Source organism: Grampus griseus, assembly GCF_964374135.1.
Source record: "Grampus griseus genome assembly, chromosome: X".
NCBI classification, from domain to species: domain Eukaryota; kingdom Metazoa; phylum Chordata; class Mammalia; order Artiodactyla; family Delphinidae; genus Grampus; species Grampus griseus.
The window spans coordinates 99,867,530-99,891,441 of NC_138999.1; the positions used below are offsets into that span (position 1 = coordinate 99,867,530).

The 23,912-nt window shown below is 35.3% G+C and overlaps 1 protein-coding gene across 1 annotated transcript; it reads left to right on the forward strand.

Moving 5' to 3' along the window:
- Positions 1-372: 372 nt before the first annotated feature.
- Positions 373-23,890, forward strand: SLC6A14 (solute carrier family 6 member 14). Its single transcript, XM_082681847.1, has 14 exons — positions 373-458; positions 1,422-1,587; positions 4,958-5,089; positions 6,448-6,609; positions 7,412-7,550; positions 9,040-9,172; positions 10,761-10,901; positions 16,307-16,535; positions 18,260-18,385; positions 19,590-19,708; positions 20,257-20,356; positions 20,615-20,724; positions 22,688-22,855; positions 23,558-23,890. Exons 1-14 carry the CDS (start codon positions 411-413, stop codon positions 23,702-23,704), a joined length of 1,920 nt encoding a protein of 639 aa, XP_082537973.1. The 5' UTR covers positions 373-410; the 3' UTR covers positions 23,705-23,890.
- Positions 23,891-23,912: the final 22 nt, after the last annotated feature.

The following is a 23,912-nucleotide window of genomic DNA, read 5'->3' on the forward strand; positions in this document are numbered from 1 at the left end:
CCTCAGGACAGAGACCAGACTAAGAGAGGAGGTTACGAGGAATCAGGGAACCCCAGAAAGGAGGCAAGATTGCGAAGGCACCTGCGCGGCTCTGAGTCAAAGGCTGTCAGTCATCTCGGCTCTGACTGCTCTGTTCTCTCACAGCCCAGCCCTTTCCCGGGGCCCGGGGCAGGGGATTGCTACATGCCAGCTTGCCAGGGGAAAAACCGGAGCCTCACTTTAGTCCCTTCCAGTAATTGACACGACAGGGTGCTCAGGTGGGGGAGGAGAGAGCTTACCTCCATAAATGGCCCCACCCCTGGGCATGGTGGCTCACTCTGGCAGGTAGCAACGGGGGAGTGTGCACCTGCCACCAGTCAAGCTCCGCCAGACTGCGAGACCGGCAGAGCAGCCCAGGGAGCCAGTGAACCATGGACAAGTTGAAGTGCCCGAGCTTCTTCAAGTGCAGAGGGAAGGAGGTAGGAATCTGGGAGCTATGGGAGGTGTGGAGGGCTTGGGAAGGGAAAACTTAAGGGGAGGCAAGTCTCAGATTTTGCTCTCTGCAGCTGTTCCCTGTTTTCCACATTTCTGTTCAACTGCCTTCATGTGTGCCCAAGATGTCCCCATAGAGTAGAGGAAACATAGAACAGTTCTTACTCTGGTGGCTAGATGTCTTAGGGTCACCTCATCCTCTGCCTTGGGTGTGCCCACCACCTTGTGTTTTCTGTCCCTCTCCAGACTGTGTCCACATGCGGGAGGGAAATGAGAAAATGTACTGTCCTTATCTGACCTGAAGAACTCTCCCCTGTCCTCTGAAGTGGAGCGAGCATTGCTCCACCTGGTGGGACAGAAGAATTTGTCTCTGAATATTATTTTGTGGCTTTCAGAAAAGCACTGATTTTACTCTGCAGGATATGGAAAGAAGTTAAACTTCCCTGACAACTCCAAACATCAAAACTACCACCCAGTATGAAAAAGAGTCTATGAATTTTTTTTAATAGAAACTATATTTCATCCTTTTTCTCAAATATCTCCTCTGATTTCAAGAGCGTTGATTTTACCTAATTCATCTTTAAGACTTTTGTATTTGAAATTTTATTTTCCCACCTTCATTTGCCCATCATGCTGGGTGCCACATGTACCCTTTCCACCAAAATTTGGATGATCTAACCCGAAGAAGTAGTAAAAATATCCACCTACAGAGCTTTTTTCATTTCATGGGATAAACGTTGTAAAGTAAAAGCAGCCATCCTCAAAAATCTCCCCAGCCTTGGAAAGTGTCCTCCTTAGCTGTGGTTTTCAGGGTTCATTCTCTCAATCTCTCTCTGCCTCTCTGTCTCTGTCTCTGTCTCACTGTCACTCTGTGGTTTTGTGAAATTATGCGTCTGTGGAATTTTTAATAGTAAAAAAAAACCAAGCTGTTGATATTTTCCCTTTTCTAGAAAGTGACGGCTTCATCTGAGAATTTCCATGTTGGTGGAAATGATGAGAATCAGGACCGTGGCAACTGGTCCAAAAAATCTGATTACATTTTATCTATGGTTGGATATGCCGTGGGATTGGGGAATGTGTGGAGATTCCCATATTTGACCTACAACAATGGCGGAGGTATTCCCCCCCCCCAATTTATTTCCTCTTCAGTTTTAAGTGCGGTGTTTTATGGCCTCTGAGGATATTATAACAACTGAGGAAAGGTATATGATAATATGGGTTAGTGGGAGGATGGGAAATGAGCATACTGCATTTTATTATTAGACTATGAGTTTCTAGCTCACGTTGGAAAGCTGGCTTCACAAGATGTTCAGATATAAACTTGATAAAAGTTGTATATTTAGCACTTCCGAGCTTCTGATCTGAAATCCCATGTCATCTTCAACTATGACTTCGTCTTCTTAATTTACACCTTCCTATGATAATCTGTTCACACTCAAGTTGTGTTTTGCCTAATTTATAGCTGAACCTAAGCAAAAGACAGGGAATTCTCGTTCTCATAAGAAGCTCAAATAAATTGTTTGCTTAAATAAAATAAGGCATTACATTTTGGAAATTTAAGTGTGGAAGGAGTTTATTAAAAAGTAATTAAACGTTTTGTACTTTAAGCTGCAATATTCAGTTACATGTATTTCAAATTGGATTGATCATGTAGAAGGTCCTTTGAAAATGCAATAGAATGTAGATCAAGGCTAGGTGTTTAATTTCTGCAAAATAATGCAGTTTATACCTCATGGATCACTAAGGAAGACTCCATTAGAACAGGAGAAAAAAATAAGTCTGAAGTGACACACAAAAGGAAACAAAATGAATTGCATAATCTTCTAGTAATGTTGAAACCACTTTTCACTTACCATATTTTATTTACTTGTAATTACAGGTTCTGTTAGAAGTGTAGAGGTGACATCCCCTTATATTTCATAATTGGTTACCAGTGAAACGATGTCAGTATAAGTATTCTTCTTGGTACAATAGGATTTTGTGTGGTGATATTTCAATCTTATATTCCTTATTAATTGGTTATATTAAACATTCGTACTGGCCTTCAGAGAGTTAAGAAAGGGACTCTGTTTATCAAACACTTTAAGTGTTGGTGACATAAATTACCCTATCTAGAGCATACATTGTTTAATCATGGGTTTGGTATAAATTTGAGCTGGAAGATGACTCAGGAATCACCGTCTTTTTGGTGTCTATGTCCTAAGGTCCGTGTAGTGGAGAGAAGCATTCAGGCTCCTTTCCAACTTCTTATGTTCAAGTTTAGAATAGGAAATTCCCTGTGAGTTGACATCATACATAGGCCCAGTACTTACTATAAATTTCCAGGAACTATATTAAACTAGATTTAATAGAGAATTCTTAAACTTAGCTGAAATAAAATGGCATTATTTATTGTATGCTATTACCTCTTTCACCACTTCCTCTAAAAATTAATGTATCATATTGGCTCTCAGTTTTTAAAGATCACGTCATTTGGGTAATGGATGATCTAGTCTCTCTCAATTGCTTCTTTCTCTTTTACCCAAGGGTAAAAGAGGAACATGAAATTCAAATTTTTCAAATGTTAATAGATTAGATTTTAAATTATGGTCAGGCTTGAAAGACTTGTTAAAATCTGGGGTCATTTTTATCTGTAGGAGCTTTTTAACAGTTTATGAAAGAGGAGTATCAGACTACCTTAGGGTCTAGGTCAGCAGAACTAACAATTGGTGACCACTATACTGGACTGATAATTTACCAGTTATGGTTGTTATTAATAATGAAATAATATAATGGGTGACAAGCCTTATACAGCATTGAGGAAAATCCTTCTTTGTGTGTGTCTAAAAACCTACTTACACTGGGCTAGCAAAGCGTTGCTTATTGTTGTGTTTAAACAGGGATATTTTGTATTACTTTTTCTTCATATTTATCATTGGTAGGAATTAAACTTCTATTAATCATAGTAATGATGGTATGTACATTGCAACATCTATAAAAACATATTTGTCCCTATGTTCTGGTGACTAGTATGTAACAAGTACTTTATTGTCTCCTAATTTTTAAAAATTAATTAATTAATTTTTGGCTGTGTTGGGTCTTCGTTGCTGTGCTTGGGCTTTCTCTAGTTGCGGCGAGCAGGGGCTACTCTCCGTCGTGGTGAGTGGGCTTCTCCTTGCGGTGGCTTCTCTTTGTTGTGGAGCACGGGCTCTAGGCATGCAGGCTTCAGTAGTTGTGGCGTGCGGGCTCAGTAGTTGTGGCACACAGGCTCAGTAGTTGTGACTTGCGGGCTCTAGAGCGCAGGCTCAGTAGTTGTGGCGCACTGGCTTAGTTGCTCCATGGCATGTAGTATCTTCCTGGACCAGGGCTCGAACCTGTGTCCCCTGCACTGGCAGGAGGATTCTTAACCACTGCGCCACCAGGGAAGCCCGGTTGTCTCCCATTTTTAGTAGAATATATTTTTAGGGTTAGAAAAAATGTAATTCCCAGGTATGATGTTATAGTAGCATAATAGGAAAAATATATGAGGAAAAAAATGTAACATGGCTGTATGAAATGTACATAATCCAAAGGCTGTTTTTATTCACTTATCTCCACAGTTTTTAATTAAACTTTGTTAAGACTTCTAGAATACTTGAACAGTAAGCTTAATATTCTGTCCCTGCCTCTACCAAAAATCTGGTCATAGTTCTAATGAATAGTATTATGCCCTAAAAGCGGGCAGAAAAAAAGTAAAATAATAAAAGGTTTAAAACAAAAACCAAAAATGGGCCTGAATAATGTAAATGTAGGAGAATTAGTCCTTATGAAATTGAAAGTTAATTCTGAATGCATCTCAATTGTTCAGATTCTTCTACCAAAAATAATATTTCTTATTAACGTTGAGTGAAGACCCTTATGACTATTTGGAGAATACTGAACTTAGCTGTAGTAACTTCCACTTTGAACCACATTTAACATTTGAACCCTAAGTCTTAAAAACTGTTTATCTTTTAAGGAGAAAGGAGGGAACTTAACTTTGAAAATATACTATGTGCCTGCCCATTTCGCCAAGTGTTTTCACATAGGCTCTGTGATTTAACCCTTACCACAAACTGATGAGTTGGCATTGTTCTTCCCATTTATGAGGAACCCAAGGTTAAGAGGTTAGGTAATCTGCCCCAGGTCACATAACTGGTATATGATGGAGCCAGGATATAAAGCTAGGGCTACCTGGCTCCAAAGCCTGTGATCATTCAACTTCTCTGGATTGCTTTTTACGGGCTATTGTTTTTAATAATCACAATAACCTCATTAGGTAATACTAGCATCCCCATTTCATGGATGAGGAATCCAAGATTTAGAGAATCAACTATTTTCTCACAGACAGTAGTAAATTTGGAGCCTAAACCCAGTACTCTCTGACTCCACTATATCAGAATGCTTTCAAAATGTTGTGCTAGTTGCCAAAGTGCCATCCGGATTTGGGCATATAATAGTGCTTTGGTTCTTTTTTTGTGTTTTCTAGGTGCCTTCTTGATACCTTATGCGATTATGCTAGCACTGGCTGGTTTACCTTTGTTCTTCCTAGAGTGCTCACTGGGACAATTTGCTAGCTTAGGTCCAGTTTCAGTTTGGAGGATTCTACCATTGTTTCAAGGTTGGTATTAAAATGTTTTCCTTATTGGTCTATTCCTGCATATAGCTGTCCTCATATTAAAGGCAAAAGGGCATACGTTGCTTTTCTGACTATTTGACACTGTCGAATTTAGAAATCAAATGTTACTTTATATTTCTCTTTATCTTGGGCTGCAGGTATGGTAGGGGTTAAGAAGGATATGAGAGAGTGGTTAAGGTGTCATTATTTTCCTGTTTTCACCTTTTGAATTATCTTGGCAGAAAAGTTGAAGGGCAGGTCACTATTTGTTCTTGAACATTCCTAATGGAATAGGACACTAGGAAAGTTTTTTTTTTAATGCTTTGATTGTTATTAAACATCCAATAGCCTTTCTGTTTGAAGATTAGATATCATTTTGGTATGCGCTAGCTGCTGAAAACTACTCGTAAAGGCTTCAGTGTAACATCAAAAATATATTTATAGCGAGGTGGATAGAATATAGTGCTGGAATATTAAGGAAGCTACCTCAAAAGCTAGTCTTAACATAGGAGTTACATTCAGTATGCTTGCTGTATTTTGAAACCACTGAGCTAAAGAAATTTCAGAAGTTTAAATTTGGATGGTTACTGAGTTATTGAATTTTCTTTACATGCACTTGTAGAAATGCTGTACACTCTCCTTTTAGGACATTCATTCAGAGGATTTATCTTCTACTTGTCAAAATGTTGGTTTATATATGTCCATACCACTCTCTCACTTGGTCCCAGTTTACGTAAAATAGCTAGCTAGTGGGAAGCAGCCACATAGCACAGGGAGATCAGCTCCGTGCTTTGTGACCACCTAGAGGGGTGGGAGGGAGACGCAAGAGGGAGGAAATATGGGGATATATGTATATGTATAGTTGATTCACTTTGTTATAAAGCAGAAAATAATACACTACTGTAAAGCAATTATAATAAAGATTTTTTTTAAATGTTGGTTTGTAGATGAAGAGGGAAGTATTGGTCAGCGAGTCGATAGGATATGAGCTTTGAATAGTTTGTTTTTTTTAATAGTATCCACTCTGACCAGAATTTATAGACTTAATAAGAAATAATAATGAACGTGGTTTTCCCTTATGTGAATTCGATGGCTTAATACAGGTCTTTGATCTTAGAACCTTTTTCTGATCAACTAAAAAACTGTCTCAGAAAGTCAATCATCAAAATAATTTTGAGAAGAAAGCTACTCAGACAGTAGTACTGTCTCCCCCATCAAAAAAAAAAAAAAAAAGAGATAGAAAACATTGTTTGAAACAGTTTTCTCATTTTAAAATAGATTTTGTGGAAATTGAGATGCAGCTTTACGAATTAGGAAAACAAATTTCACTTGTTTTTTATTTTAATTGTTCTCTTTTCCAGGTGTGGGGATTACAATGGTCCTGATATCCATTTTTGTGACAATCTATTATAATGTCATAATTGCCTATAGTCTTTACTACATGTTTGCTTCTTTTCAACGTGAACTACCATGGAAAAACTGTTCTTATTGGGCAGATAAAACCTGTAGCAGATCGCCTATAGGTAAAATTCATTTATTTATTTAAAAAATATTATTAACTCTGCATCATTCTTTTATATTTTCTAAGAAGATTAAAGGGGTAAATCATTTTCTAACCAATTTAGGTTCAATTTTAAGTGAGACATAGGTTATTGATAAAAGCAGAATAAAGCATGTATAACCTGAAAATTGATTAATGCAATATGTTAATTTCTGAGGGCACCCAGTAAGGCTAAACCACTACTTGGAGTACTTCTTGCAGGCCTAAGTTGTGGGCAGCAAGAAAAGGAAGAAAATGGGAAAGTGGTAAGAGAGAAAAGCACTATTTATGATAGTAGTAGTGTTTCAGTTGATGGTTGAGTGTTGCTAATCTTTGGGACAATGTAGCATCAGTATTGTAGACTATTACCACTGGGATTGCCTGTGTATATTGGAGGATAAGGTGATAAAGATTTAACACTTCTTAGGAATTTAAAGGTGTCATTTATCTATATAAGTTAAATAAGTCCACATATGAAAAGTTCCTTAGAGCACTAAGTCCCAACTGAAATGATTGTTACTCTATAGCTGTTATTACTATAAATATAACCACAATTTAAAAAGGCAGATATTTTCATACTCACCCCCAGCTTAGTAGTAGAGAGAATTTAAGATGCTGAATGTGCATGGCTTATTCCATTTGTAAGATTTCTACTCCACCTTCACCAAGTAACAATTTAGACAGTACTTTAAATATTTCATCATTAAAGCTTTTTTTTTTCCAGGTAAGTACTCTTCTAAAACTAAGTATGTGTCTGTGTATGTATTCTTTTTTCTAATTTTTAGTGACACATTGTAATGTGAGTATAAAGCTAGGTGAAATCTTCCAAGTGAATAAAAGCTGGTTAGACGCCAACAATTTTACCTGCATCAATGGAAGTGAAGTTTATCAGCCAGGGCAGCTTCCCAGTGAACAATATTGGAAGTGAGTACAGTAAATTATCTACATCTTAAACGGATGTTATTAAAATTTTTTATAACAATAAAATATTGATCCGCTCCTTTCTTAACTCATATAAGTAGAAAAAAAAGGGGGGGGGGTGGAGTCAGAGCAAATTATACGTCGTTTGACTCAAATGTTTACCTAGCCTGTGTGAGTAGTAGTAGCCTGCAAAATTAGCTCACAGTTAACAGATTGTCGTTTATAAGTTAGTTATTAAATGGGCACAATGTTGTCAGTGATGATTTATACAGTGCTTATTAGCTATAAGCTAGGGCATTGCTTTGAAGGAAAAATATGCAACTTTTAGACTATAATGAGCAAGTTCTAATGATAAACAGTTGGGTGATGAGTAATATTGGGGGAAAATTGCTATTTAAGGCTGAGATTCTTCATTATCCATTTTGCTTATAATTGTCATTATATGGTAAAAATAGATGTTTGGGGTTATATTTGCTTTTATTAATTTTAAATGATCTCTCTTTAATCTCCTTACTGTATACATACCCTTTACCCTTACATAACTTCTTTGACTATTGCTGTAATGAGCTCTTCCTCAGCTCCATGTTGTTGCTCTTTTTTTTTTTTTTTTTTAAGATGTTGGGGGTAGGAGTTTATTAACTTATTTATTTATTTTTGCTGTGTTGGGTCTTCGTTTCTGTGCCAGGGCTTTCTCTAGTTGTGGCAAGCGGGGGCCACTCTTCATCGCGGTGCGCGGGTCTCTCACTATCGCGGCCTCTCTTGTTGCGGAGCACAGGCTCCAAACGCGCAGGCTCAGTAGTTGTGGCTCACGGGCCTAGTCGCTCCGCAGCATGTGGGATCTTCCCAGACCAGGGCTCGAACCCGTGTCCCCTGCATTGGCAGGCAGACTCTCAACCACTGCGCCACCAGGGAAGCCCCATGTTGTTGCTCTTTGTGACCCTTTTAAAATTTGGACCTTGAAATGTTCCAAATATAAAGCTAAGAATTAAAATCCTAGATCCATATATGTCCCTAGTGGAAATCATGGAATTATACCTTTGAAAAAGGTATAAATAATGGGACCATTTAGGTTTGATAACTACAAGTATGATGAATAAGAAAATATTTAATACAATTTAAATGTTTTCTCCATCATTTGAACTTGAGAAAAAATACCGTAATAAGTAAAATGAAATAATCTGATGTAAGGTTAATTTCTTTCCATACAGGAGCTTTGAAATATTAGGGGAAAATCATAGCTAAAGGAATGAGTGGATCTTTTATTCTGGGGTTTGGAACTTTGGATTGGCTGCAGTTGACCAGAAAGTTCAGAGCCTAATTTTTCACTGAACTATTTTTGCCCCTCCATACAACTGCATCAATAAAAGAGTCACACAACAGTGATGTATTAATAAAATACTCATGAAGCTTCTCCCTGGATGAAAGATATTAAAAAATTCAGTGTATTAAGACAAGTGATTGTGTGTTCATCAAAGGGCTTATGTGTTTTCAGTAAAGTGGTGCTCCGACGGTCAAGTGGATTGGATGAGCCTGGAGTCATTGTGTGGTATTTAGCACTTTGTCTTCTTCTGGCCTGGCTCATAGTTGGAACAGCACTATTTAAAGGAATCAAGTCTTCTGGGAAGGTAATTTAGAAAACGCATTAGACAGTGATGTAGCTGTTTTCCGATTTCATTGTAGTTCGATGCCAGGTATTACCAAATGCATGTTTTTTCTATGATGGGAACATTCAAATGTGTGAAAAGCTTTCTAAGTAGGCAGCCTCGCTCTAAGAAAATACATAAGAACACTGCTATTATTAAAAATAAAAGAAAACAAGCAAAAATTAGTACTACATGTGTGAAACTTCTCTAAACTTGGGCCCTTCTAGCTGATACAGCATTCTGAGGCTTGGAAGTATTTCTGTCCTACTATAATAAAGAAGTGTCTTGAATGGAATTATACATTGCAATGTTTGGTTTGGAAGGTTTAGATCCTTGTTATATATGTTGTATAGGGTAACAGTGTCAGGATTCCCCTTGTTAGAGAGAGAAGGATAAAAACGATACCATTGTTCTCTTAAAGCTTGCCAAAATTGACTCAGAACCTTGTCTCAGCAGAGTCCTCTTCTGAAAAACATTTCCCACTTCATTGTTTTATCTTTTAAACTTTCAGAGAGCATTGTGGCAATTTCTGAGAACAGTATGAAATTTTCTCTGTGAGCAGTTGTACAGTACTCAGAAAAGTAAATGTGTATGTGTTTGTAACTACTAGACTGAAATTTCCTTAAAGACAGAGGACAGGAATAACTGTGGATACTATCTTTGTGTTCTGGTACAATACCTAGCACAGTCACTTAATGTTACATTGTAATGAGACATGCTGTTAGATCACAAAAATACAGTGAACATCACAAAGTCAGTGGAAACTTTCCAAAATAATGTTGCAATTGCACAGTTTTGAAACCTTTGGTTCCTTTTTGATGTTAATATCGAAAGAATCCGTTAAAAGCCATTTACCCACGCAATTAATTTTTATTGGTCTCTGGATGACTTGTTTAAATCATCTCCTTGGACATATTATCAAACATACGACATCTATGGACCAAAGAAATCATCCACATTAATGAAAAGCCAACCTCAAAGGCAGTCTGCTCATCTGGAACCATGTATTATCTAGGACACAAGCAGTTCACACGTATATATGTGTGCTATCAAACTCTCTTAATGGTAGCTTTAAGGATAATAATAGCAAGTGTCCAGTATTCACTTAATCAACTTTCATGGAATTTGGACACCTACTAGGAGATTTTCCTTCTCCTTGGGGATTGAGTATCATTGCAGGGTTTAAAATCATTTCCCTTCCCACATCAATGCAGTAATTTACCAAGAGGTGCTATTCAGTCCCCTCAGACATTTATTAGGATACATTTAGGAAAGCGCTCGATCTAGATTCCAAGTTACCATTGCTAATGTATTGTGTATTTACAACACAAACCTGGTAAATATTGCTTCATACATCAGAGTGTTTTGAAAGTGGATCATTTGAGAGTGGTGAGAACAGGAAGAGAAAATTATGCCAACATTGGTATTAGTATTATCAGACATTAATAATCTAATGAAATCTTTGATACTTTATTTTACTAATTTCAACTGGCTAATAACTTTATTTGTATATAATTGTACACCATGATTTAAAGAGATAACATTAACTTTTGGTTGTTCTTCGTGGTAGGTGGTATATTTTACAGCTATTTTCCCCTATGTTGTCTTGCTAATCCTGCTGATCCGAGGGGCAACTCTGGATGGCGCATCAAAAGGCATTTCATACTATATTGGAGCACAGTCAAATTTTACAAAACTTAGGGAAGCTGAGGTAAGACAATTTGGATTTCAAATTATCTGAGGAGGTAAAACTTAAAAGCCAATATTGAAAATCTTTGATTGCCATTGAGTGTCATAACATAGTAGCTTGCAAAAGAATATGTACTTAAGTTTATTAGCGTTTCCGTCCCCTAGGATGTCTGATTTAACTATTTAACATGACACTAATGCTCTCTTATTGGAAGTGAGACAATCATTTTTAGCAATAGGATTTTCAAAGTCATTTTATTCAAACTGATTCTATTTGACCAAAAGGATTTGGGGCTTATTAATCTGAAAAAGAATATTTCATGCATGAATACCCGCAAATTGATGACTAGGGCTATGTGACTTATCAGATAAACTCGTAGTAGGTTTAAAGATTATAGCTGATGGTTTAATGGTCTAATATAAATTTTAATTGTCTTCAAAAGTTAATATCAAAAGTTCATATTATGAAGTTAAAACATAAATTTGAAATGATGAAGCATTCCATAAACAAAACTGTTACTTGTACCAGACACATAAATATGTACCATGAATATGAATTGGTAACCCCTTTTAATATTAGTCTATCTCCAGACAATGGCTGTGTGTATCATAGGTACATAAAATCTTTTACAATTTTGACTGCAGACAGCATTGTCAGTAAGTGTACTCTATATACTATGCTTCTATTGATACAGGCTAATAACACTTTCACTGTTTTAGTAGTCATGTCACATTCTTGGAACACATTAAGCTTCTGGTCAGGTAAAACCCCACGGTATTACATTAAAATCAAGAAACACTATAATATCTACCATATTATATCCAAATCCAAAATGGATATTAGTTTTAGTTTGCTATGGTATTCTTTGTGGAACTCATGCTAATTTCGGTATTACATTAAAATCAAGAAACACTATAATATCTACCATATTATATCCATATCCAAAATGGATATTAGTTTTAGTTTGCTATGGTATTCTTTGTGGAACTCATGCTAATTTCCAGCAATTGTGACTTTCTAAATACTCACGATCCGGATATTTAATTATCTGTTGTAGAATATTACTGGTAAGCAAGTCAAATTTATCAGTTTTTAGTAATGGAAATCCATCCTTTACCTTTTTGAAAATTGAGAGGTCAATCTCTGGCCTTCAGTTACCTTCTGTGTGTCCAATTTTCACTCAATAATTAACCATAAAACCCTAAATTATTTTAGAACTATGAAATTTTATTGTTTATGTGTTGGAGATTAACATAGTTTGATGTGTCTGTAGGCCCCTGTGTTGATTTCTTCATTTATCTTGGGCCTCATATCTTTTAATCTTCTCTGTTAATCTCTTTCCAACTAGAAGACCATTTTTGGTAATGGATGAGAAGCAAATAAAATGGAAGTTGGGACTCATCATCTTCCCTCTGTTAGGTTATTACACAAGATAAAATATGTTAATGTTCTTTGAAATGGTAAACCGTTATATAAGTATGAGCACACAAGTATTTTAATTATTGCTGTTATATAATACTGTATTGTAGATGCAACATTTTCCCTAAGAAGTGGACCCTCCATTTTCTTTAAACCTCATAACTTGGAGCACAGTTGAAAAGCCCCTTTGATATTCCTTTAAGTGGCTTTTACAAGCCTCAGATCACCTGGGCTTTATAGCTCCGTGAAACTATCCTGAAAATTTTATATGACTATTTTATACTGGTCTGTGTTTCGGTGTCTCTATTGTCTTTAAAACATCAGAGCTAAGCCTAAAGCTCCTTATGAAACATACAGTTTAATCATCCTACCTCCTCTCCCCAACACAAACACTACCCTCATGCCTTCTTTGGGTTTGCTGGCAATGAGAATTTTTTCTTAGATGCTTTTTATTCTGCTCCAATCCATACTCTAAACATGCAATCATAAGTATATATTTTTTCCTTTTCTTTAAGTATTTGAACTCTACTGATATCTCTAGGAGAGTAGAGAACCATAGAAATTTATAGCTAGAGGGGTCTCCAGTGACTATTTTACTAACTCCGTCATTTTACAGTGATGAAGTTGAGACCCAGGAAGAGTCACACTTAATTAAATTTACATAGCCTGCTTTTGCATCTTGAATTAAGGTTTCCTAATCACTCAACTAATAATCTTGTATATAGCTATGAGATGGGTAGATATAGAGATTATAACTATGTTTGGAACTATATTTCACTTTTATTTGCAGCCTAGGTACATCATGGTATGCAGTAGCATTCTGACACAACCCAGACCTGCCACACGACCTCCAGCCTCCTTCCCCCAACTCACATATGCATACATAATGTATCAAGTCAAAGCAGCTGAGAGACCAACATAAACATGTTGTTCATTTCTTAATATGTACAACTGCCTAAGAAATAAGAGAGCATTTTTTTTCTCACATGATTTTGTTATATATAAGGGAAATAACCATGATCTAGCTGTCTATCTATCCATCTATTTATCCATCCATTTTACTTCCTACTGGCTTCCTGCCAGTATATATATTATATATATATTTCACTTATATATAACAAAATCATGTGAGAAATAAGATGTAATAATAATCTAACATCAAGCTGTATTCTGAAGACCTAGTATTTATTTCACTCCTAACAACTTTATTTCAATTGAAATTGGAAATAGATTACATATCTTTCAAGGAGAAAATTATTGTTTTTAACTTCCACAAAAGAAACCGAGTATCAATTTATGTTTCTTTTCCATAAAAACAATAATAGCTATCACTGAGTATCCTACTAATTGCTTTACATATGTTATCTCATTTAATTCTCACATCCTTCCTAGGACACATAATTATTACTACTATTATTAGCATCATCATCATCTCCATTTTATAGATGATGAAACAGGCTTGAAGATGTTAAATAAATCAAATTCAATGAAAGTGAGACGTACTGGATTTAGGCTTCATTCTTTTTGACTCCAGAGCAAGAACTGTTAGTCACCATGTTATACGGCCTGCCTTCCACTGACCAGTCCTGTTTTCAGAAGGACTAAAACCACACTTTTGCCTACATATATGCCAGCCCTATTATGTGAAGTCTTCACAATTAGATTTTTCTTTGGGGTAATGTTATATCTACAGAATTTTACTATTAAAATGGATTTACCTAGGTTAGTTTCTAAGATTTATTATTGTCCTTTAGCAGAGACATAGGAGGGGTAGATCGTGAAAGGGGGAATGATAAAGGGGTCGAATTAGATGGAGAGATGAGGCCAGCCACGTGGGGCTCTAATCAAAACATGGAATGAGGGTACTGGATGATTGAGGGGATGCCTAAATGTATCATCATTCTTCAAAAACTGCCTAGTACCACCCTTGTTAAGAATTAATGTTTTTATTGTCCCCAAGTTGATATGTGGAGTAAATAGAATTCCAATCAAATTCCCAGCACAGTTTCCATGGAACTTGAAAATTTATTCTAAAATTTATGCAAAGGAGAAAAGGCAAAAAAGCAAGGTGTTTCTGAAGAAGTGAGGAAGACTTGTCTTACCAGATATGAAACAATATTATAATGCTATAGGTATAAAAATAATGTGGTGTTAGCCTAGGTATAGACATACAGACCTGTGGCACAGAATAGTAATCTCGGAAACAGATTCACGAACATATGGAACTTGATATGTGGCAGAAGTGGGGATGCAGGTCAGTGGGAAAGGGATTGACTATCCAATTGATATAATTGAAAATATCAGTTATCTTTGGACATAATTGATAATATCAATTATCTTCAGATAATTGATATTCCATTTAGAAAACAATGTGTTGAGGGACTTCGCTGGTGGTCCAGCGGATAAGACTCCACGCTCCCAATGCAGGGGACACGGGTTTGATCCCTGATCAGGGAACTAAGATCCCACAACCCACATGCCGCATGCCACACGGCACGGGAAAAAAAAAAAAAAAAAAAAAAGAAAGAAAGAAAGCAATGTGTTGGGATTCCTAATTTAATATGCATAGTATCAATTTCAGGTGAACTGAAAACTTAAGGATATAAGCAAAACTTTAAGTCTTTTAGAAGAAAATATAGGATAGTAGCTTTATGACCTTGGTCTAAGGATTCTTTTTTTAAGTCAGAGAAATCAAGAACAATACATAAAAGCAAAGATGAATACCTTCAGCTACATTAAAACAAAATCTTTGGTTCATCAAAGGACACAATGTTAAGAGGTGAAAAATATAAGCCACAAATTGGGAGAAAAAAACTAACATATATAACAGATAAAGGATTAGAATCCGAACTACATAAAGAATTCCTCGAGATCAAGTAAGGCGAATAACCCAAACAAAAAATTGGCAAAAAATATGAACAGGAATTTCACAGGAAAAGACTATGGAATATATACACATAAAAACATGCTAAACCTTATAAAGTACTTAGGGTTATCAAAACTCATTTCACAGCCACTAGTTTGGACAGTATTAAAAATTCTGACCAGTGTTGGCAAGGATATAGGGGAATGGGAACTCTCATACCAGCTGGTGGGAGTGCAAAGTGATACAACTACTTTGGAGCATAATTTGGCAATATTTAGTGGGGCAATACAGCAGTGGAAAAAAATGTTAAGAACTACATACATTTAATTGAACCATATGAATTTGCCTATATTCTTTCATTTTTGACTTACAAAATTGAAATTTTATATGGTTCAAATTGATAATGGATAAATCTCATACACTACTGAATGGAAAAAGCAGGTTGTATAAGTTTACATGCTTTAAGAAAACTTTTCTATAAACTCAGAAACATGTAAAGCTAAATGCCATATTGTTTAGGTTAGTAAAAATATAAAGAACATTGAAGAAATGATAAACACAGAAGTCAGGATAGCAGTTACCACTGAGGTTGGAAGAGTGATATGATCAGGAAGGGGCACAGGGAGGCTTTAATAGACTAGTAACAGGGCTTCCCTGGTGGCACAGTGGTCGAGAATCTGCCTGCTAATGCAGGGGACATGGGTTCGAGCCCTGGTCTGGGAGGATCCCACATGCCACGGAGCGACTAGGCCCATGAGCCACAACTACTGAGCCTGCGCGTCTGGAGCCTGTGCTCTGCAACGAGAGGCTGCGATAGTGAGAGACCCACGCATCGAGATGAAGAGTGGCCCCCGTTTGCCACAACTAGAGAAAGCCCTCGCAGAGAAACGAAGACCCAACACAGCAAAAATAAATAAATAAATAAACTCCTATCCCCAACATCTTCAAAAAAAAAAAAAAACATTAAGTCCCTGGAATTTATAAAAAAAAAAGACTAGTAACATTTTATTTCTTAAGCTGAGTAGTGGGTACTTGGGTATTTATTTTGTTCTTGTATGAATATTTATTCATTTGTATATATGAAATATTTTATATAAATGAAAAATTAAGAGTGTGTTTTTAAATATTATTTTCCTTGTAGGTTTGGAAAGATGCTGCCACACAGATATTTTATTCCTTGTCAGTGGCTTGGGGTGGTTTAGTTGCTCTGTCATCTTACAATAAGTTCAATAACAACTGCTTCTTAGATGCCATTGTAATTTGTTTGGCAAATTGCCTCACTAGTGTGTTTGCTGGATTTGCTATTTTTTCTATATTGGGACACATGGCTCATATATCTGGAAAGGAAGTCTCTCAAGTTGTAAAATCAGGTATGTAATGCTATATATTATTAACTTTGATTAAGTCAATATAGCTCATTTAAGAAACACTGATATATTTTATAGCAATTAAAGCACTCAAGATTTAGGGTATTGTGTTTTCTTTCTCATTTCATTTTATATAACTTGGTTGTTTTAATGATTTAATAATTCTTAGATGATCTGAGAAACAACAGTACATTACAGAACACTTGTTTAAGAATATTTTTTCCAAATTTTGTTTAATCCTTAATAGGAACTACTTACTGCACAATTGCAAGTATCAGGCATCATGCTATGCACTTTACATGCATTATCTTCATCTGTGTGTATGTATATCTATATACACATACATATATATACATGTGTGTGTTAATATGTATACATGAATATATGAGAGACTATATATAAAAATTAATCCACGAAAAATTACACTATTAGGTCTGAATTTTTAAAACGCACAAGTGTCATACAGATAGAAACACAACTGACTTTGAGTATACAGCTGTGTCCAGCTTTAAAGGAATCTGATTAGTGAACTTCCTAACTTTAAAGACATTAACTAGGGATGCTTAATTATCTGGCTAAAGATTCTCTGGAACAGAATTCTAGGGTTCTTTTAAGTAGGACTTTCTTATTAAATTTCTATTTATGGTTAGTATCATTTGATGGAGAGATTGATGAATGAGAATAGAATGTTAGGACTAGAAAGGACTTTGGAGATCATCTAGTATCCAGCTCCTCATTTACAGAGGAGTGGATTGATGCACAGAAATGTTATGTCTTGCAGAAGATCGAATCATTAGGAAGTGACAGAGCCTAGGCTAGAAGCTAATTCTCCTGACTCCTAGGCCAGTCCTCTGGGAGGTTGGAGAAACTTAAAATACTTAAAACTAAGTATCATATAACATGACTGAAATTTTTTTATAAAGCGTCTCTAAAGGTAACATACATCAAATAGAATGAATTGAGTGATTGGGACTGACATGTATACACTGATGTGTATAAAATTGATGACTAATAAGAACCTGCTGTATAAAAAGAAAAAATGTGCCTTCCTGATAAAATGTTTAAAATAAGTAAAAAATAAAAACAAAAAAAACAAATAGAAAATAAGATTCAATTTATAGTTTCATTACATACAATTTTGCAGGTATCCATATAATAATTAAAAGGGCACTAAAATTATACCCATTACCTTGTAATAACCTATAATGGAGTATAATCTGCAAAAAATACTGAATCACTATGCTGTATATCTGAAAGTAACATAATACTGTAAATCAACTATACTTCAATAAAAAAATAAAATGGCACTACACGGCTGTGAAATGTACAGTGAAAAAAATAAATTAAATGGCACTACATATAGTGATTTGGGGTAAACATTTGGAAAGAGAGTTAAAGACTAAAAAGTTAATTCCATAAAGACTAAAAAGTTAATTCCATGAACATATCTTTTGCGGGCCCCTCACTGCTGTGGCCTCTGCCGTTGCGGAGCACAGGCTCCGGACGCGCAGGCTCAGCGGCCATGGATCACGAGCCCAGCCGCTCCGCGGCATGTGGGATCTTCCCGGAATGGGGCACGAACCCGTGTCCCCTGCATCGGCAGGCGGACTCTCAACCACTGCGCCAACAGGGAAGCCCAGCCCTCTAGTATCTTATCTTGAAAATGTTCAACTATGTGAATTTTCTTGGCAACTAATTTTAAATTAAAATGCCATTTATTTTCTTAGGTTTTGATTTGGCATTCATTGCTTATCCAGAAGCTCTAGCTCTACTCCCAGGTGGGCCATTTTGGTCCGTATTATTTTTCTTCATGCTTTTGACTTTGGGTCTCGACTCTCAGTTTGCTTCCATTGGTAAGAAATACTCCCAATGTTAACATATCCCTCTTATATTTTACTCATGTTTCCTCTACTTAAAAACATCCTTTTCTTACCCTTGTTGCCCCCCTCTAGCTTTTACTCTCAAAATCATCTTACTGAAAGTTCTTTTTAACTTGTTTTAAATATGGAAAAATACAAAGTACTCATGTATCAGACATCCCAAAGGAGCAGAGATTAATATTTTATATTTGCTTCAGATATTTTTTAGAAAACTAAACTGTTATAGATAAATTTGAAGTCCCCTGTGTTTCTCTGTCTAATACAATTCACATTTCTTCCTTCTTAGAAGCAACCGTCACCATGGATTATGTATGTTATTCAGACCATGTTTGTATACATTTTATATGTATCCATAAATAACATATAAATTTTAAAAATTTCACATAAATGTGAAGTTTCATAGCATAGATATCATTCTGACAGTTGTTTTTCATATGTGTTATGAATCCATGTTGATACATAGACATATAGCACTAATTAATTCACAATCTGTTGCCATAATGATGGGCATTTGGATTATTTCCAGTTTTTAAAGATTACACACACTGCTGCAATGACTATTCTTGCACATGGTTCTGTGTACACATAGGGATTTTCCCTAGGGTACCCACCTAAAAATTCTGAATTTCATCATATCGTGCTCTTACATAAACCATTTAAATAGTTTACAGGATAAGGTCCAGCTTCCTCTAGTTGACTTCCAAAGCCCTCCAAAAATCTCGAATATGTTTCTTAATCCTTTTACTCATATATCCTTCTACTTTTAGCCAGTACCCTGTTTCACGAACACATTTATTTCTTAAACCTAGAAGGCCTTTCTGTCTCCATGTTAGTTATTCAAATATTTACCTTATTTAAAAGTTCTACTAGAATTTTTCCTTCCCTATAACCCTCTTTCACACTACTTCAGCCCTTGGGAACCTGTTACCTTATAATTGCTACCAATGAAAAGCCTTATAAAACAGACTAAAAACAACAAATAGGGCTCCATTTGATTCTTATCAGAACTGGTGAGTAGTCACTGCCAAGAGAAAGGACCCCGTGGATTTTTAAAAGTAAGAAGTAGGGCCCAGCGTATATTCTCAACACATATTTGTAAATTTGATTAATAGAAGTTGATTTCTGTGATTAAAATTATTGGCAAATGAGTTGACATGTCATTTTTTCCCTTCTGAAGAAACGATTACAACAACGATTCAAGATTTATTTCCCAAAGCGATGAAGAAAATGAGGGTTCTCATAACTTCGGGTTGCTGCTTGGTTTTGTTTCTCCTTGGCCTCGTGTGTGTGACTCAGGTATACTACAGTATTTTTTCATAGACAAAATATTAGTTGGAATGTACTTTATAATCTAAATGAGGAAGCCAAGGTTTAAGAGGATGTTTAGTGACAAGTCCAAGTCTGACTTGCATCAAGATTTTCTGACTTTTAGCCCAGATTTTTTCCCCATTATAACACAATTTCAATAGTAAGTATATTTTGCAGAGGGGGAAAAAGCCCGATAATGGACAATTTCCCCAATTACAATAAAGTTATATACTTTAAACATAGGCTGTATTTCTTGTCAGCTACTACAGAGCACACACTGCATATCATTTTGATAATCAACTATTCTAAATGCTTATTTTTTAACAGTGACTCAGTATAGAATAAAAGGTACATCCTGTTTGAGATATTTAAAGCCACGTTTGTGTTTACATTTGAAAACATTCCTTTTCGCATTTTGGCAGAGGTGAAACCAAGGAGCATATGTTAAAATCAAATTAGTAGATTCAATTTGAGTACCTCATCAATCATAGAAATAATTAAAAATATACTTAAAAGTAACTGATTTTTTTTGGTAGGCTGGAATTTACTGGGTTCATCTGATTGACCACTTCTGTGCTGGATGGGGCATTTTGATTGCAGCTATACTGGAACTAATGGGAATCATGTGGATTTATGGTAAACAGTGACTATAGAATTATCTACACATTTTACTAAAACGACTTAGTTTGATTCCTTCTTATTATGTTTACTGTAATAGCTAAGTATAATATACTGGACAAAAATTTATTATGAATAAAATGTAGTTAAAGGTATATATATGCTTCATTGTTGTAATATTGGAAAATGTTTAGACATGGAAAGATAACTTGGGGCCACAATGATTAATGCATGAAAGTATAAATAAGGGCTGAATGCACTCCTTGTTGTTTTTAGGAGGCAACAGATTCATTGAAGATATAGAAATGATGATTGGAACAAAAAGGTGGATATTCTGGCTATGGTGGAGAGCTTGTTGGTTTGTCATTACGCCTATGGTTTTGACGGTAAGTATTAACATGCCATGAATTTGGTATCAATAATATATATATTTAAACACTTTTAAGGTAAACTTGAATTATTCACACTGAATACAGTAAGGCAAATTAATGTCATAAAGTAATGATTTTCAACTTTTATTTCATGACTGGCGCCTCCAAGTTGCCTAAATTACAATGCCTTTCTTTGTAGTATTATTTTTGAGGCCATAGGCTTAAACAGTTACCATTTGAGAAAATAACCAGGCTCCTATAGACTTAAAGGTCCTAGATACTTAAAAATTATCAATAGGCTAAATTTTTAAAAACCAGTCATTTGCTCATTCCCTAAAAAATATGCTGAGCCATCTACAATGTTCTTAACCTCTCTGCTTAAGACCCAGTCTCTGCCTTCAAGGAATTCAATCTAAATATACTAATTGCTAAGAAACAACACTCAGTTGTTAATGCATATTTTTTTATGGGAAGTGTTTAGTATCTGGAATTACTAAAAGAAACTCATGTGTGTCAATAGAGGCAATAGTTTATGTTAAAAATTGGTGCTATTTAGGAGCTGAGGGAAAGCAAAAGATGCCTTCTTGGAGAAACGTGACATATAGACATGATATCTTTAAATAAAAGCTCAGTAAAAGGCTGAATGCCAAAATAAACACTTAATGGGACAGAGAATTTCTATGGACTAGAAATAATGGTGGGGGTGGGGCAGTGGCAAAGCCTTATAGAGGATGTTTTGGTTCTCACTGCCCCCATGCTTCAAAGGTTTTCCTAGAAAAGGCCATTACATAATTTGATCTAGAATTTGTTTTAGAGCGTGTTTCTAACATTATAAGGTCAGGTTCAAGTAGTGAGCGGTTGGGATTTTCACAGTGCTACTAAATATTGTTTTCCTTATTTCACAAGTCTCCACAAGTCTCCATGATAATATAAGCCCTTTACCAACTTAGAAAATCTAACTAGACTTTTTAGCCAGCTAATTTTCACTGATTACTAGGTTTGACAACTGGATTTACTTTAAAATGCAAAAGTATTAGATATTAAATGATATACATTATCATCTATTTTGTATAAAGTCATATATATTAGATTCCACTATCCCTCAGCCATTCTCTTGTAGTTACGTAAAATTATGGTAATTGTGAAATAAACTTAAATTACTGTAATGAAATGAAAGAAATTAATCTATTTAATTCTAAAATTAAACTTGAATATCTATAAAATTCAAGACAGGTAAATTTAGAGGAACTACTAGATGATCTTTTAGTTTTTGCTCATTTTGTTTTGTTTGCTTTACAGATTTCTAAATAATTAGTTTTAATGCTGCAACATTCTAGTAGGTTGTTTTTAAAATACTTTTTAAAAAACTTGGCCTTAGTTTTCATCTTGAAGAGTCACTGTTTTGCCCAAACATATATTGAGCTTGTTTTTTTCTCAATAAGAAAGTGAAGGGTGCTTTGGTAATTATGTACCAATGTGTGAATGCGTGTGTGTTTTGGGTGTGGAGTAAGGGGTGCTCTGTGTAGTGGAAAATAATAGAAACAACTTCTAAGCAAGGTGCAAAGCATGTTCACTGAAGTGTACTTTACATTCTCATTGAATTGATTGATATGCTGGCTAGCTTATAGAACAGAATAAAACCATGCTATTATAAGTGAAATAAATGTTGTATTTCAGTATTTTATTGAAATACATGTTGTACAAGTATTTGTATCTTTTATAAGTGTATGGAAGTGCTAATTTTGGAAGAATCTATTCAGAGCCAAATACAAGTTATTTAGATTCGTTCATTTAGTATTTTATCTTCTGGCTAGTTACCTGATTATCTTAGTTGGCTTGAATGTATTTTCATTTTAATTGCTTTTGATAAGTTATTTCTAAGGAATGGAATCAAATTGCTAATACTTAGTGCAAATGAAATCATTAGTGCAATAAAGTTTAATCTTTACCATTTTCTTTTCATATTTTACTTTCGCAGGCAATCTTGATCTGGTCATTGGTACAATTTCATAGACCTGATTATGGCAAAATTCCATACCCTGACTGGGGAGTTGCTCTAGGCTGGTGTATGATTATTTTCTGTATTATTTGGATTCCAATTATGGCTATTACAAAATTAATTCAAGCTGAAGGAACCATCCTTCAAGTAAGCATGTTAATATTATTTATACTTTAAAAGTTATGGTATCTATACCCGTACTGAGTTCTACTGAGATGACACAAAGCAAATGACCTTTTTCCTTTATATCTATAATTTTCACCTTTAAAACTTCATCTGGTTATAATACATACTGTAATAGCATGTTAAAACTGGAAAAACTCTGGTAAATTTCTTGAACTCAGTCTAGACCCTGAATTATCCCTCTTCCATGGAGGCCCAGGGGAGTTGATTATGACATCTCAATAGGACAATGACAAGGTAGGTTCAGCAGGCAGATTGGGTTCAAGATCTAGGTGAGTGCTTTGTGGATCTAGATCAATGGTTTGACCCTTTCTTTGGTTATTGAAACTTCCCAGGCATACCTGGTTTAGATCCTCACTTAACCCTCACCCTAAGGCCAGGATAGAAATGTCTGAGAATTCAGTGAAAGTATATGAAGTGATATTGTTGCTTGAATGGGTTCACGAAACACTTTCTTTTGAAATCATTTACATACTCAATTATTTTGGCTTTGTAGTTAATACAATTCTGTTAACAATTGGTTACATTTGAGTATCATTTTTTTTGGTAGACAGTATATTAAGAATTTAGATGATCATTTTTTACTTTTCTATGGTTCTTATTTCATTTTGGTTAGCAAGGAGACTTAACACTCTAAAATTTTCATTTTTTTTCTTTGCTTTTCAGCGCATTGTCAGCTGCTGCAGACCAGCTTCTAACTGGGGGCCATACCTGGAAAGACATCGTGGGGAAAGATATAAAAATATGGTAGATCCTAAAAAAGAGACTGACCATGAAATACCTACTGTTAGTGGCAGTAGAAAACCAGAATGAGATCTAGTTTTTAAAAATATGTGGTTGTGTAATGTGATTATTTTAGAATAGAGGAAATTTTTATTTATTTGAATGTTGAGTAGAAAAACATATATACTAGGTTCATAATAGTATGATGAGCTTTTTTTCCCATTTAAGCAGGAATGTAATATAAAAATGTGAATCTACTAATGTTTAGCAATGTGATTATTATATTTCTTTTAAGATT